Consider the following 16,322-nt stretch of genomic DNA (forward strand, 5'->3'; position numbering starts at 1 on the left):
TCTTTCGAGTTTAAACATAGATAGATCATTCCATGGTTTCTCTTTTTTTTTTTTTTTTTTGAATTTGGCATGATCTTTATGTGTTAAGTCTCAAAAAGATCATGCCGTGATTTCTCTCTTGCAACAAACTAGTTTCCATATTGAAACATCTGATAGTAGGAGTTGCCACTCCTTCTAAGCTGGGCCTAATTAATAGTTGTACAAGATACAATAGCCACGTTTGGATATCCAATCAGGTTCGGTTAGGATAATTCCGGTTTTCAGATTTTCGGTTTTCAGATTTAACTTGTTTGGATGTTTTTGAAATTTCGGTTTAAATTCGGTAATTTCCGATCAGATTCGGGTATCCAAAAAATAATAAAAACTAAATAAAAATTAATTAAAATTAAATAAAATTGACTAAATTTAAATAAAATTTGATAAAACTTAATAAATTAAACTAAAAACATTTAGTATATTTAGATTATTTTAGATTTTTTCATCATTTTAAAAATAAAAATAACTTATGTATTCGATTTATAATTGTAATTTTAGGTTATTAAGTCTAAATATAGTTAGTATTTTGGGTAAATGATTATCTTTTGGATATTTTGAATATCAATTCGGATTTTTAGTTTGGTTTGGTTCGGTTTTAATTTTTCGAATTTAGAAATATAGAAATTGTTCGGATATTTTATCGGTTTCGGTTCGGATTCGATTTCTTTTTATCGGGTCGGGTTCGGATAAAGTGCCTAGGACTAATACAGATGAAACAATATTCTATTGGGAAAATGAATAGAATCATCGAAGAGTAAAAAAATTAGGAGAATAATGCCATAGTTACGTTTAAGAGTGAATTATCTTGTGTTTCATGTTTGCTATTTCAATTTACAAAAAAAAATAATAATAAGTTGAATAAAAAATCAATAGATTAGAGCCAGTCCTAAGTCCAAGATTTCGTATAATTTGTAACAAAATGTGGGTATCCCATTGATGTTGTGTATATAAATAAAGTAAAAAAAAAAACACACGAACCACAAATGAATCGTACGATGCATGATATATGCCTTGCCTAATTAGGATTTTTTTTTCATTGTCCTGAAAATTGGAGATAGAGACCTATTTGCCAAGGCATCATATCTAACGTCACTCATGCGTCAGATTTGTTTTGTTGCATCATAAAATATCAAAAAGACAATCAATTAATAGGTAGGGAAGCAAGCAATGAGTAAATGTTGGGGTTAGATTACATGCACATGACGACGTGTTCTTTCTTGCATGTTAGCTTTTGCTTTGTCATGTTTCTCTCAGTCACACTCTTCCTTTCGAGACTACTGCTTCGACGGTGCAGCAAATCTTGATAATACGTTGTCGTTGTCAAATTCAATATAAAGATGAATTTTCTGGAATTTATTGACTCTTTCTTACGATTAGTTGTAGACTTGGAGTACATTTTTTTAAAGTACTATAGTCGTAAGGAAAAAGGTTTTTCTTCTTTTTTACTTTTAAAATATTCATCTGTTTCTGGTTTAGAAAATTACTACTTTGGCCCAGAAGCTTCAGGTAACTCAAAAAAAAAATATATATATATATACACTATATATATATGTATATATATATATTCATCTGTTTAAATACAATATGTGGTTCAACCAGTCGATCCAGTTACTTTTAACTACAACGAGGAGAAAATTAGATTAGAAATTAGGATTCACTGTTTTCGATTCAGTAAATGTATCATTTATATTTAAAGAGAAAAAAACTATAATCTATATGTACGGTCAAAGTTTTATGGATTTTTAATTCAAAACCAATTAATAATAAATCGAATGGTTCATGTTTATTATATATTTTAGTTTTCATCATATTATAGATGTGAGAGACATGTTCTTTGGAAGTGATAGGTTGTTATCGAGCCATCTTAAGCAAATTCCCGTTAAATTGGCAATATACAAGGTAACATATAGCTAGGGTTGTCGGAAAAAATCTAACCAATACGATCATATATAAAGTCTCAAATTATTTGATAGAAAATTATTATAAGATCAAGTAGTCTACCAATACGATCCAAAAATCCGGTGATTTAGAAAGTCAACCTAGTTCACTTCATGATTAAGTACTAAAAATCTTTGTAGCCTACGCTATCTTGTATGAGATAGTATCAATCAAATATAAAAAAATTCCAATCATAGTCCAATATAAAGCACCCATTGGTTACATATATCACCATAGGGCCATAGATTTGTGCCTTGCATCATTTCCAAGACAATATGCATTTTAAATTGATTAATTTCTTAACTTGTAGTGACTTAAGCCTTAATCCAGCCACGAATCTGAGCATCCACGAAGTTGCCAAGGTGTTTGTAAGCAGCTTCCGAGGGATGAATCGAGTCCCAAAACAAGTGATCCGCATGATTCGGACAAGTCTTTGAAAGGACATTGCACATGAAGCTCGTTTCCAAGTACCCTGTTCCGCAACATCCTTTCTTCGTCTCCTTGAACCCTGTTTTCATTTTAACGACCATGAGTCAATAGGAGATTCTGATGACTTGCAAGACAAGGAAGAAATGATATATACCATATTTACTAGGGTTTTGGATCATGTCCATCACAGGGTCATAGACGTTGGCGTAAAGAAACTTGCTTCCTGGTAGAGAGGCTTCGATCTCAGGTAGTTTCTTCATAAGTTTCTGATTGTACAAGACGGAGTCTTTGTTCTCTTGCTCCACACAAAATCTCAAAACGTTTCTCATTTTAGCGGTCATTTGGACCGGTAAACATCCCATCGGCGCCAACCCTCCGACCACAATATTCCGGCAACCTAAACTATAAAGCTCCTGTACACACAAGAGGACAACATTCCAAAGAATCAACATAATAAAAAATATGAAAAGTAGCTCTAGAGCAACATACATTGGTCTCAGACCTACATGAGAAACTAACCTCTAGATCAATCAAGAAAACAAAGATATTTGAGACATTACCCGGACAAAACCGTCAACCCTTTTGAGGACAAAATCTTGGTAACCATAGATATCAGGGTACTCAAGACGCCTTGTTGGGATATCGTAAAAGTTCAAGATGAAGTCATTTGGCCCTGCGCTTATGACCACTAAAGCGTTGTTAATGATCTCCATTGCTTTCTTGTCTCCTACGATATTTTTGAGACGAGCAATGTAATCCTTAAACATGCTTGGTTGTTTCGAGACCGGGATGGCCTTGCTGGAGAGCGAGGTCCGGTCATCGTAACCTGCGCCGGCAGATGCAAAACAGACTCCGGTGACAATGTCTTGGTCGGAGATGTTAGGTTGTAGAAACGGAGGAACAAACTCTTTGATGTTGAGTTTGGAGGCGAGGACATCAGAGATTAGCTTTCCATTAGAGAACCTTCCGTTAGCTTCATGGCCGGGGAGATCAACGCCGTAAGGGAGATGCTTAGCCTTGAAGACGGCTTGTAAATGGTAGTTGTTGTTGCCTGTGTCTGCGGTTGAGTCGCCGAAGATTAGAATCGCCGGGAAAAGTGGTTTTGTTGTGACGTTTGCGGCAGCGTTGCAAGACGCTATAAGTGTTGCAACGAAGAGACCAAGAGCTGTAGTTTTAGATGCACACATTGTGAAAGTATTTTGATTGATTGTTTTTACTAAATTTGAAATGTGTGAGTTAATTATATATAGGGGAATGAGTTTTGACCTTTTGTATTGGACTGAGTTGGTTTTTGTACATGCTGGTTTCTCTTATTTTGTACGTTTGTTTTTCTTGAAACTGAAAATCAAATAGAAAAAGGAAAAAAAAAATACCAGGAGATTTCTATCTTGAAATCTAATTAAAGATAACTAGACTATGGTCAAAACAGAAGAAACTGCAACTAGACATTTTGTTAATCGAATTTTTCTTTTTTTTTTAGTCGTCGTTGGTCTAGTTTAATATCTCAGCAAATTGAAAAGACAGAATATTCTGTAAGAAAAAAAAATATCATTAGAACTACATAAATTAATTAATATTTTTTACAGACTTAAACTATTAGTTTTATTTTATTTTAGGGCATAGTTTTGTATAACTTTTCTGAGCTGAAGACAAAATGCCTTCGTTAGCTTGTTTAGAGCGTTCGTGACATGCCTATGAAAATATAGAAAGGCAAGATTTTGCTTCACACATTTGTTTGCCAAATAATTTGTAGTTTTAATGGTTCCGAGACCGAGAGTATTCAGTATCGCTAGTTGACTCTAAACAATACTAAACAAAGAAGCATAATTAAAGAAATTATTTTTTATACAAGTATTACTCAAAATTAATTGTATTATACTCTGGTAAAAAACTTTTTTGAGATCTACCACTGTTCGAAAGTATTCAGTATCGCTAGCTAGTTGACTCTATTCAGAAAAAAAAATGATATATCTATATATTAATGGATGGTCCCGAACACCAAGAGACGAAATATTATAGACCATATACACGAAACTTTCATAAGAGTGGAAAAAAATTCGTAGCAAATTTACATGTTAAAGGTTTAACTTCGAAAAAAAATTATTCTATGATAGGTTTTGGGCAAAGCTAATACCATCAATTCATTAGCTTCATCCTTTTCTGATCTTTCCACAATGTATATTTAAATATCTGCATAAGATCTTCCTTGGCAAGTCTTTGTCACATCAGATTCCACGCATTTGTCAAATCATTTGCCTCCTAATACCATGTCTTATGCATCTTCTTAGTGTTTGGGTTGATGGCTCATAAAATCTGTATTTTCATTTCCGTTTCTAAGTTATTTACACCTGGATAAATATTTTGAAAATTATTCACATCCGAACTTTAAAATCTGGATTATTTTACTCTTTTATATATCTAGCTTCTATGGACCACTACATACAGTTAAATAATAGGATTTTAACATTCGATAGAAAAACTTCGTATTCATATGTAATGTAAATATTAAAGCCAATTCAAATCACAGATATCGCATATTTTTTAGTAAGCGATATGTGACCTCAACAAATAATGTAGCATCATCTTTCTACAGTTCACACATTGCCGAGTTTGTATTAGAGTTATAACACGACGACAAGAATAGTATATAAATCACCAGGCTAATATACACGCCACGAGGCTAAAGCATTCTATAACACATTAAATTTCAATATTTTACCCATAAGAAGTGTCACACGCTTCAATTACAATGAATGAAAAAAATTATTTATGGCATATAAACTATATAGGTAAGAAGCTCAAATCTTAAATTCTGCGTAAATCATGCATGTCGTGATCTCGACCATATATTGGTTTAGGTGGCCGCCTTGTGGGTGAATACGTTCACGTCGTTTCTCTCTCACAAAATGTTTAAACTGACGACGTCTAATAATCACTTACGAATTAAAAAATATGGACCTCATAGAGTAATACAAATAATTTGATTTCGGTGAGAATTGATTGATTAGTGTTTGGGTCCCCCATAAATTAAATCTTGTTCACATCAGAATTAAAATCACTAAAATAACAGCCGCATGATCAATATTTCTTGGACCCACGTTCGAAACCAACATTACCATCAACTACTACTACCAACAGAATATTATGTTCATATATATTAATTGGACTCACCCGAAATTTCGTCAAGTCATATTTCCCACTTATATTCAAACACAGTCGTTTTAAATTCTTCAACATTCATAAATGATCTTACACTAATCTAGCAACAAGCATAATTTTATGTTGAACCTTTTTTGCACCAAATTAAATTTGCTATCATCCAACTTATAAGAACTAAAAAAGGATCTTTATACAAAAATCAGTCTTTACATCCTTTTTTCATCTCTATCTATTTTATACTGCATGTCTCTTCTATACAAAATATTTACTTTCTCACCATCGGTTTATAACAAAAACGCAAACTATCACCAAAATTAGTTTGGTACCAAAAAATCCCACTGTTTGACAAAGTCGCGTGAATTAACCGATGGAGAACAATGTGTTTCCTCTTTCAAAATTTGTTGCGTCTCTTCTGGTTTCTTCGAGTAGAACTTGCGGTTGCGCACATACAAAACCGTAGCAAGAATGGCGGCGATAGAACAGAGCATTCCCCAGAAGATCAAAGTGGTTTGAAAGCATAACATCCCATAACACTTGCCGTCAGAACCAAAGGAGATGGCTGCTCCGTCGCGGTAACCTTTAGCGGCTAATAAACCGAAAGCGAAAGAACCAATTGGAATACTTCCAACAACAATATTGTGGTTAACTCCAAAGTGTTTTGTCCCAAAAAGCTCTGCAGTCATTGTGACGGAGAGAGAAGTCAAGGCTCCAGAGAAGATGCCGATCATTGCCGTGCTGACGTATAGAGCGATGTTGGAGTCAATGAGGAGAAGCAGAAACGAAGCAACCATGGCAACCAGTGAGACGGCCATAGAAACTGGGCTTGATGGCATGTATTTGCTCCTGTAATGAATATAAAATAATAGAGTTAGAATAAATTCCGATAAGTTAGGGAAAACAAAATTATAAAGATGTGTGTCGATTTGTCAGAGGTTATTCAATGAATCAGACCAGACACGTAGATGCAAGGAATGCAACATATGTTATAATTGTACGTGCTAGGTCAACGTAGTTGTATTATGAAGGAATAATTGATTTTAGGTTCTATTAATATTTTCCTAATTAATCAAAAAGGTAAGAAAACTAAAAAGAAGGAAAAAAAAAAAAAGGGAAATGATTTTACCTAGAGAAGAAGTAGTCGAGTAAGGAAGGAAGCAAGCGGCCGAAAAACCCGAACGAAGACGAGAGAGCGACCAAGGAAGTGGTCGCTGTGCAGCCACGAGATTCAGCGATCTGACCAAGATTGTTCATAAACACTAGCCCGACCGTTGGACCAAACAAATAAAGTCCAAAATATATCCAAAAATCGAGTTTCTTCCATAGTTTTGTCCACTCGACTTCTTCTTTAACTCCAACTATTGCCTTCTCATCAAACTCTTCTTCTTCTTTCGTTTGTTCTTCTTCTATTGGAGCTTCCAAGTCGTGTACCTTTTGTTGAATTCTTCTTGACGACTTAACCTCCTCGAGTCTAACTCCAATTGGAATAGCGAGAGGAGCAAGAAGAAGCAAAACAATGCCTACGAGTACTAAAACCGCAGGAGCCGGGACAAGACTCGTGGCCACGGCGTAAATTCCTGTGGCTATAGTCACACCGAACAAAACCACGAACCCGACTTTTACGTCCCCAGACGCAGAAAACGTAGTTTTCACGCCTCTCATCAACATAGGAGCCGTCACGAGACAACCGATCAAAGGAACGAGAGAGTTGAGCAAGAGATAGCCAGAAGCGGCTTCACGTTGAGACGAGTAGAAGAACGTGTGGACTATGTCGGTGTATATTTTCCCGCTCAGACCTTGATAACTCGCCGTGATCCCCACGGCAACTTGACGATTCACCGGAAAACTGTTGATGGCTACGATGTAACAAGCCGTGTTGATCCAGCAGATACTGTTTCCGGCCAAGAAACTCAAGCCCCAGATCTGATAAAACGATAAAGTGAACATCTTCTTGACGATGCAGAGATACTGAAGACCGTAGCCAGCGAAGCCTAAAGAACCTCCGGCAAGAAGCACGAGTGGTAGAGGAAGATGAACGGCGGCGATTCCGGAGATAAAACCGAGGACTTTTCCGGCGTCGGAGGCAAAAGAGAGGTAGTTGAGTTTAAACTGAGAGATTGAGAGAAACTCTTTGAGCTGTGAAGAGTAAGCAGGGAAACTCAAGTTTGTGCCGTTGAGAGATTGAAGCCAGAGAAGAGCGACGAGGCTAAACCACCGGAGAACGTTTGGAGACATGTTTCTTGAGAGAGTGGTTATGTCGGTTGATAAAAAAAAAAAGATTATTGTGAAGTTTTTTAGTATATCACTCGTTGAGGGGGATTTGTATTTATAACTCAGAGGTTTGATTACGATTTTATAATTCTAGCTAATATGATTTTAGTGTTATGACGGTGTGGTTAGTTTGTTATTCAAGAAAAGGCAAGAGGAAATTGAGATTTAGTTAAAAGTTTAAATTTAATACTGATGTTGCCTTTTTTTGTGTTATTTTTACATTTTTTAGCTATTTGTTAGTATTTAAATTAATGCTGATGTTGCCGCCTTTTATTTATTCCATTTTAGCTACTTATTTTAGTATATGGTATTTCACCAGCGGTTATGTAATTTTTCTATTTATAATTTTTGTACTTCTATTTTATTTTAACGTTTATTCTTACGGAACATTATCTATTTGATTACTGCTGGAAAATAAGTTCGGATAATCTTACAGCTGATAAACAAAATTTTTTAAGTTAATAGATTTGTGTATGTAATCTCAGATAAAAAAAGATTTGTATGTAATCCTGGATGGATGAAAGACATCTTATTCTATTTTGAAGAGAAAGAAAAAGACTTTTTTTTTAATTATCAAACAAAAAAGTACGGATATTACATTATTACTAACGTTAATTTACATGCTTGGTTTAATCTTCTTCTTTTTCTTAGCTACATACTTGGTATCAGCCACATTCATTTCCAGCCATGTTTTCGGAAGAAGCTTAGCCTAATAAATAAATAGTCAATTACTCAATTATATATTTTTTTTTTAAACAAACTTAATCATAAGTAATTGAAAAGAAAAATTAAAATAGGAGAGTTAGGGAGGTCACTAATTAGATAGAAAGCCTATCTAGGCAAAACATTAATTAGGCGTGAGTGTTAACCAGAGAAAACATAATTAGTTATAAATCTGGTTTTTTCATTAAAAGTAAAAAGTATACGTAGAAAGCTTTTATAACGAGCAAGATGGTTAAAATTACATCAACGTCTTATCTTAAGGTGGAAAGATCTTGTGACCAAAAATTTGTAGCACATAGATAATTTGTAACTCTGTCCGAATCAGAAGAAATTATAAACCCTTTCTTGAGATGATCATGATTCGTGTAGCAATCAATCTTAATGTGTTTGATCTTTTCGTAAAAATATCATTTTTTACCGAATAAAATTATGATTATTCATTTGTTTGCTAATGCGTATAGCCCGAAGTGCATGTTCAAGTAACATAAACATCATTCTACAATTTCAGATTGGGTTCTACAAGTATAGACGACGACATGCAATCAAGTAATATTGTTTCATCATATAACTTGAGGACAATATGTCCACAACAAACAATCATCAAGTTACCAAGTATATAACTTTATATCTTTTTTTAATATATCTAAAATACTAGCATGTTTTTCCTTTTGGAGGTACTTAAGATGTTCAATACTCAATTAAATTTTATATCTCTAAAATCCTAACATGAAAGAAGTTATATTAGAGACAGAGTATGTATCTTTGCTTGGATTAATATGAGACTAGAGATGCCATTTAGAACTAAGAGTTCAGTGAACTTAGTCCATTTTGATGGATCGTGTCTACATCTTACAGAATCCACAATATTAGATTTCGCAAACTGAATCCATTGACGTCTATTTTTTGGCCGCTGAAAGCACCGTCCTGAATAAGCCGTACATATGCAATATTAATAGACAAACTTGTAAACTACAATTTTATTTTTTAATCTGTTTTTCGTTTTTATTTATAGTTTTAAACTGCAACTATACCAAATCTATATCATAGTAAAAAGAATAATACATAAATGCACTCATCTAAATTTTCCAAAATTCAACATTATTGGAAATACTTACAACAAAGCACGTATTGTGACAAAAAAAAATGTAGGGAATAAATATGACGATATAATTCTACGCGACATTTGCTCATTTATTTGTATTTCACACAATGATAGAGTATATTCAAATACTATTTAATTAAAGTCTACCCAATAAATTAGTACGGCCACACAATTTTATTTCAAATTCTTGATATATAATAGTCCGTAATTCACAATTGGCATATAAATATACAATTAAATTATATAATGTTCACAACTAAATTAAAAGGCGTGATTGATATATACTTTCATTTTCTTTCACGTTTTATGATAAACAGAAATGTTAATTAATGCCCTTGTTTCTCGGAAACGCGCACCATGGCAAAGGTTTAGGATCGAAACCGACTAGCAATTCATTAACCTAAATTTCTTGCCTAGTGTCACTTTGTCCTATGATTTCTACGCGGGAATCTATATAATATTAGTAGAATTCTCATTGCAACAAAAAAAGAAAATATGAATAAAATATGAAGACAAAGTACGAGAAAGAATGTTAAAGACAGCAAAAGAAAGAAGTCGTATATATCTCGTTGATTGATGTCCAACTGTCCGTTCTTCATCAGAATATTTTCCAATAATTTCACACGGATCACCAACTCCAGTGTTACTCCAGTTGCCAATTCGGCTTATCTTCAACTCTTTTTAATTTTCGAAGACTATTAACACATTTAAAATATCACCAAACTAAACATTTGCTACTACCTTAACTGAAACATTCAAATCGAACCCTTAAGCGGAAAAAAAGAAATCAAGTTTCTTTATGCTCTTTTTCTAAAAAAAAATAAAGTTTACGAAGATAAATTAGAATTTAGAGGTCTTACTTAAGATCTAAGAGCGTAATAACACATAAGTTTCCACAATTTTTTTCTATTTAAAAGCAATATATCCATCTCGACCTTGTTGATCCAATCATGCGTGCCGGTTTACTCCGGTTACATTCTCATCAGACATATAGAACATGCACTACAAAAAAAGACAGAGTTAGCAACGATTTTTTACGACAAATTATTATCGTCGCAAATTAACGACGAATTAACGACGATTTAGCATACAATCGTCGTTAATTCGTTGCAAAGAAAATCGTTGTAAAACCGTCTCTATTTACGACGTTTTTACGACAATGTTTTGTTTTTAGAAAATAATTAAAAAAAAAATTAAAATGTTGTAAAATCGTCGCAATTTACGACGATTTGATTTTTTTCTAATTTATTTATTTTTTAAAAAAACAAATCATCGTAAATTGCAACGATGTTACGACGATTTATTTATTTATTTTTTATTTAATTTTTAAAAAATCGTCGTAAATTGCAACGATTTTACAACGATTTCATAAAAGATACAAAGTCCCATATCGGTAGTTTTGGAAAAATTTTTCTTGTATATATATATATATCTACTCATAACTATTAAACAATCAGTGTATCACTAACATCAGAATAACTACCGGCCACACCACCTGCCACACCACCGGCCACCACGGGTCATCACCGGTGACCATCGGCCACCACTGGCGACCACAGCGACTACCACCGGCGACCACCGGCCACCACCGGAGACACCGATCACCACCGGAGACACCGACCACCACCGATAATTATTATTTTAAATATAAAATAATAAATAATAAATAATTATCGATTGCGACGATTTTACAATGATTACGATTTTGTCGTAAAATAATGGTAAGCCCTGTTTGTAACGATTTTACAAAGAATATAATTGTTGTAAATGGAGTGTTTTCTTGTTGTGAATCAACTACATATAACATATTACATAATCCATAATAACAAAAGAGTAGAACGAAATACGCTAGTCGCTAGTCGCTTTTATATATAACAAAAGAACGAACGAAAATACGCGAAATTAAATAATGCTTCCCATTAAAACACTTTACTCGCTAGTCGCTATTATATATAATATATTATCAACCATGTTATATTATTTTTCTTCTTAACCACCTTTTAAACTGATGTAGTTTTCATTTCTAACTAACTTCGTTCAAAAGATTTGATCGTAAAACATCTCTTCATTTATATTGGTGAAGACAAATCAGCATTTCATATTTTATGGGCCTATGAAGCCCAATATCCGAATTTTTCTAGTTGATTTGAATGGCGACATTCAGTATTCGGTTCGGCTATCCCAAATAACCCCATCGAATTCATAAAACCGAATTCTTTTAACCGGATAGTTTCCAAGCGGTTTATTAAATTATATGGTTTTGGTCTACCTCAGTTCTGTGTCTCTTTCTCTAACTTTCTTCTCGTAGCCCCTTCGTCCCTCCCAGGCGACCAGAACCCTGCCTCTGGACTCTGGAGTTTCCGGTGACTGGGACTCTGACACCGGAAACTCAGAAGACTCGAATCCTAGGTACGCGACTTTTCTTTCCCTCTCTTCGCGATTCTCTCTCTCTCGGTTCTATCTTCTTCTCGTCTCTCTTTCTTGGTAACATCAAACTTGATTTTAAAGATGATTCCTTTGTTGTGAATCAAGTAGACTGGTTACTGTAGTTCACCAGATATGTCCATAATTAAAATTTCAGTTAAAAATTGTCTTCGCCTGAGAGATTCCACTTGTAAGAACTCTAAAGGGTTTTGTGGCCAGAAGCTATTGCATTTTATTTCTGGATTCAGAATAATGTTTTCGTGGGTTTGATTATAAAGTTGTGTTTTTTGAAACTGTAAAAACAATGAGAAGTTAATAAATTAGCGGCGAATTCCACAGTAGATGTTTGATGTTGTTGTTTTGATGTTTTAGAACAATGGCTTCGGTGGGTGAAAGCTCTTCGACTCAGAAGGATGTAGGAGAGAAACCTGTGATTGTTAGGGTTAAACGTAAAGTTGGACAGTCTCCACTCGATGCTTTCTGTAAGTTTTCTCTATCTTTGCTCTCTATCTTTGGTAGGAAATTCTCTTTGGATCTATGTGAGTATCTATTGTGCGGAAAGGAGGAAAGCTGAAATTTTTATGGTAATTAGGGTTGGAGATCAATGAAAGGCCACTCAAACGGGCGTTTCTTGACTTATCGAAGCTATCTATTTCCGATTCAAAAGAGAAAGGTAACTTTTATATCATCTATGGCCTTTTTGGTTTTGTATGATGATGATGGTTTGGACTCGGTGAAACTTAGAATGTTGTTGATGACGATATATGTGTTCTTCTGTGGCAGAGGATGTGAAGCCCAAGAAGGTGCTTGTGCGGCATTTGGAGACAGTCACAAACTCTGAAACCACGATTGACATCATCCACTCTTTCTTTGTGAGTAATTTTTTTTTGGTTCTGGTTGCATGTTGTTGTTTTGTATGTTCTGATTCTCGTCGTTGTGTGTTCTGTAGGAGTCTGATCTTAATGAGCACAGTTGCAGTAAGAGAAAGTCTGAGGAGCGGAGAATTGCTTTCAAGAAAGACAATGTATGTTGTTTTAGTCCTGATTCCTGATTCTCTATCTTTTGACTGCTACTCGAATGATAGCTTAAACTCCTTTTCTTTTTTTGGGTCTGCAGAGAAAGGAACAGCGCCTGACCAAAGCTGTAGAGCAGCAACAGGTATCTGGCTCTTGGTCATGAACATTTCATAAAGTTTATCTGAGATTAACATCTTAGGAGAGTATCCAAGTACCCTTGTATGTAGCTAACTCGAGACTTGTATAATCAATTAATCAAAAGTTTCACTATCTATTAGATTGCTGCACAGAATGCTCGGTTTGAGCAAATATGGCGGAGTAGGAAGGGAAACAAGGAAGGCATCCATGATAAAGAAATTCATGAGAGATGTAATTTCTATGACGTTGTTCGTGTTGATGCTGAAGAAAGACCAGAAGATGCACCAGAGTAAGTTCTCTAGTAATATGCGTTTGTAATTAAGATGTGCATGAAGAAACACAGTAATTTAAGGTGCATTTTCTCTCTTCCTCTAGGATTACATCCTTGGAGGACCAGAGAATGCTGGCTAGTTTCTTGCCTCTCCTTAAAGAGTTTATTCCAACAGCAGCTGAAGAGATTGAAGCTGATATCCGTTCTACTCATACCGAAGAATACGTTTATGATTACTATGCTGTAAACGAAGACATGGATATCAGTGAAGACAGTTCTAAGCACCAGTTTCCTCTGTGAGTATTTTTCTTTCTTTCCTTCTAACAACCCTTTCACTTTGTCGTGTTTGACTAGTGTCACTTGCTAATATGGATTCCTGGGTTTCTTTTTTTTTTTTTTTTTCCAGTGTCATAGTCGAAGATGAAGAAGAATTCTGCGATGGACTTGATGAATCAGACTACGACTCTGATGATTCAAATGGTAATGCTTTTACCATGCAAATTCTTAACGCCTTTCGTGTTGACCTTCTTAGACATTTCTTTATAACGCTTTTCATTTCTTGTTTTGGATAGTACCCTGCAACCAAATGGGGCATTGTTTTCATTTGATAGTACAATGATCTCTTTATGGTTTGGAAAGAAGTGTGAATGTTTATCTTTGTATGACTTAGCTGAAGCTCATCCAAGGAACGATTATCCAGAAGAGATTTCTGAAGACGAGGAAGAAGAAGAAGAAGAAGAAGACGAAGAAGATGAAGAAGATGATGAAGAAGAGAAGAGTGAAGCCTCTGATGAATCATCAGAAGACGAGGAGACTTCAAAAAGACATGTGAGAATGGTCCTTGGAGACGACGACGAGTATGATGGTTATGCAGAGGAGGATGTGAATGGTTATGGAGACAGCGATGAGGAGGACTTTGAGTACACTAAATGGTCTTACCGGTGAGCTTTGTGTTACAAGATGAAGATGTTAAAAGACTTTAGTAGTGTTAAGGCTGTGAATCAAAATTGTTCAAAAAACAAAACTAACCAAAAATTGGTAGATGTGACATTGTCTTTTATCATAAGTGTAATTTTGGGCCCAGGAATTTGGTTGATCATTTTCAACGACAATTTTGGCGTGTTGACAAAAAAACAAAAAAGAAAAAAAACTATTTGGCGTTGAACATAAGCAGCCTGCCTCATCACTTGGTCGTAGTCGTCTTCTTTCTTCTTCTACCTTCCGCTTCTGACTGTTAGAATCAGATTATGTAAATGGCGGATTCAGATACTCCTTATCACCCCGACCCAGACGATCTCCGGCGAATACCATTCGATCTCTTCGCCTCCAAAAAGCTTCCCGGTCTTTCCTCCGGCGATCTCGGCTTTGCCGATTCCTCCGACCGTCTTGTCTTCATCCTCCGCAAATCCTCTTCCTCCTCCCTGAAATCACTCCTTGATTCCTCCGGTGTTCCACTTTTCTCCATCTCGCGTCTCCACGTAAGCAGTATATAAATTCCGACAGATTTGATTTTGTTCCCAGTTTCATCGATTTTGCTTTTCCTATAGTTGTTGCTTGTTAAAAACCCATTAGCTTACTGCAATAGCTTCTAGACAGTTCCTGACTTGAGTCTATCTTACACAGTGAAACTCATTCATACACACAAATTTTTCATGTTGCATTTCTAAGATGATTGACAATATGATAATGAAGATTTTGATGTACATGTGAAAGTGCATATTTTGATGTACACATACATTCTTTCGATTCTTTTGGTTTTGTTAGTTTGTTTGATGGTTATAGAGACACTTAGTCATGGCTTGGACCTCTCTACGTATGTATTTTGGAATGTAGAATGGAATTTGGGAATTACATAAAGGAGATGTCGCAAAGCGTAAGGAGCTGGTTCTAACGGTGAAGCGGACATTGAACAGGTTCAGCAAAACAGAGCTAGATGTCTCATTTGCAAACAATGATATCGCTGGAGAATCGTTGCAACATCTTGTCATCAAAGGTTGTCCCTTTCAGAAATCATGTACCATTTACAGTCAAGATTCCATTGTTGCGCAGGTAAAAACAAACTCTCCATTACATCCAAATTTCTAGAGCTTTTGAGCGTGATATCATTAGTTTTCAAATAAGACAAGAACACATTATACTCTTTTGGTTCTTGCTTGCTGATGGAATATGTGAGATGTAGTTATGGTAAAAGCATTGAGCCTTACGATTGTAGAAACACATTCAACATTTTTTGTTCATTTGAAGATATTTTTGTTGGATTCTGAAAAAAATGTCAAAAGATATTTCTGTTCTTTGTGCTTGAAGTTTTTCCTCAGTGTGATCTTTGTTCCTTTTGATTTGGTGGCAGACTAGTTTAATGTACAAGCTGAGGCAGATTTACGTAGGGAGAAGCAAGTTTCGACTAACGATATTTCCAGGATCCATGGATCATTCTCTAGTAGTCGCAATGGTGGCTGTGTTTCTTCAAGGAAGAAAATGAAACAAAAGTCCTCACTTTCGTTCCTAACTGTGTAAAGAAAAATGTGAGCAAAGACATTATTTTAGTACTTTGCATCAATCGGCTCTCACATAAAATGTAGATACGAGGTGATTGCACTTTGTTGATTCTATAATCTGGCCTTGACCCATGAGATTTTAGATGTCATCGTTTGAAGATAAGAAAAAAAAATTATTAAATTTGAGTCAAACAATTCGTTTGAAACTTTGAATGACCTGGGATAATGTACTCCAAAATTTGTGGAATATTGCCAAAATTCCAATCCGGCTACTGATTCGATTTACGGTCTGATTCAATCCGGTCCGGTCGGTCCAGGTATAA

General features: G+C 35.0%; 4 protein-coding genes across 4 annotated transcripts; 2 read left to right on the forward strand and 2 right to left on the reverse strand.

The window, feature by feature from the left end:
• Nucleotides 1–2,288: 2,288 nt before the first annotated feature.
• Nucleotides 2,289–3,590, reverse strand: LOC18026608 (GDSL esterase/lipase At2g30310). The gene is made up of 3 exons (XM_006410070.1): nucleotides 2,964–3,590; nucleotides 2,558–2,816; nucleotides 2,289–2,482 (listed from the first exon to the last, which is right to left on the reverse strand). The coding sequence occupies exons 1-3, from the start codon at nucleotides 3,588–3,590 to the stop codon at nucleotides 2,289–2,291; spliced, it is 1,080 nt and encodes a 359-aa protein (XP_006410133.1).
• A 2,225-nt stretch (nucleotides 3,591–5,815) lies between these two features.
• LOC18026609 (protein NUCLEAR FUSION DEFECTIVE 4) lies at nucleotides 5,816–7,794 on the reverse strand. Its single transcript, XM_006410071.2, has 2 exons — nucleotides 6,686–7,794; nucleotides 5,816–6,405 (listed from the first exon to the last, which is right to left on the reverse strand). Exons 1-2 carry the CDS (start codon nucleotides 7,792–7,794, stop codon nucleotides 5,877–5,879), a joined length of 1,638 nt encoding a protein of 545 aa, XP_006410134.1. The 3' UTR covers nucleotides 5,816–5,876.
• A 4,140-nt stretch (nucleotides 7,795–11,934) lies between these two features.
• On the forward strand, nucleotides 11,935–16,134 carry LOC18026610 (RNA-directed DNA methylation 4). Its single transcript, XM_006410072.2, has 12 exons — nucleotides 11,935–12,064; nucleotides 12,452–12,561; nucleotides 12,672–12,752; nucleotides 12,863–12,951; nucleotides 13,029–13,103; nucleotides 13,196–13,237; nucleotides 13,374–13,522; nucleotides 13,609–13,800; nucleotides 13,911–13,984; nucleotides 14,175–14,982; nucleotides 15,418–15,553; nucleotides 15,852–16,134. The coding sequence occupies exons 2-10, from the start codon at nucleotides 12,456–12,458 to the stop codon at nucleotides 14,447–14,449; spliced, it is 1,083 nt and encodes a 360-aa protein (XP_006410135.1). The 5' UTR covers nucleotides 11,935–12,064; nucleotides 12,452–12,455; the 3' UTR covers nucleotides 14,450–14,982; nucleotides 15,418–15,553; nucleotides 15,852–16,134.
• On the forward strand, nucleotides 14,679–16,136 carry LOC18026611 (protein LURP-one-related 7). The gene is made up of 3 exons (XM_006410073.2): nucleotides 14,679–14,982; nucleotides 15,338–15,553; nucleotides 15,852–16,136. The coding sequence occupies exons 1-3, from the start codon at nucleotides 14,758–14,760 to the stop codon at nucleotides 15,981–15,983; spliced, it is 573 nt and encodes a 190-aa protein (XP_006410136.1). The 5' UTR covers nucleotides 14,679–14,757; the 3' UTR covers nucleotides 15,984–16,136.
• The last annotated feature ends 186 nt before the right edge of the window (nucleotides 16,137–16,322 follow it).

Source organism: Eutrema salsugineum, unplaced genomic scaffold, assembly GCF_000478725.1.
Source record: "Eutrema salsugineum unplaced genomic scaffold, Eutsalg1_0 scaffold_10, whole genome shotgun sequence".
In the NCBI taxonomy this organism is placed as follows: Eukaryota; Viridiplantae; Streptophyta; class Magnoliopsida; order Brassicales; family Brassicaceae; genus Eutrema; species Eutrema salsugineum.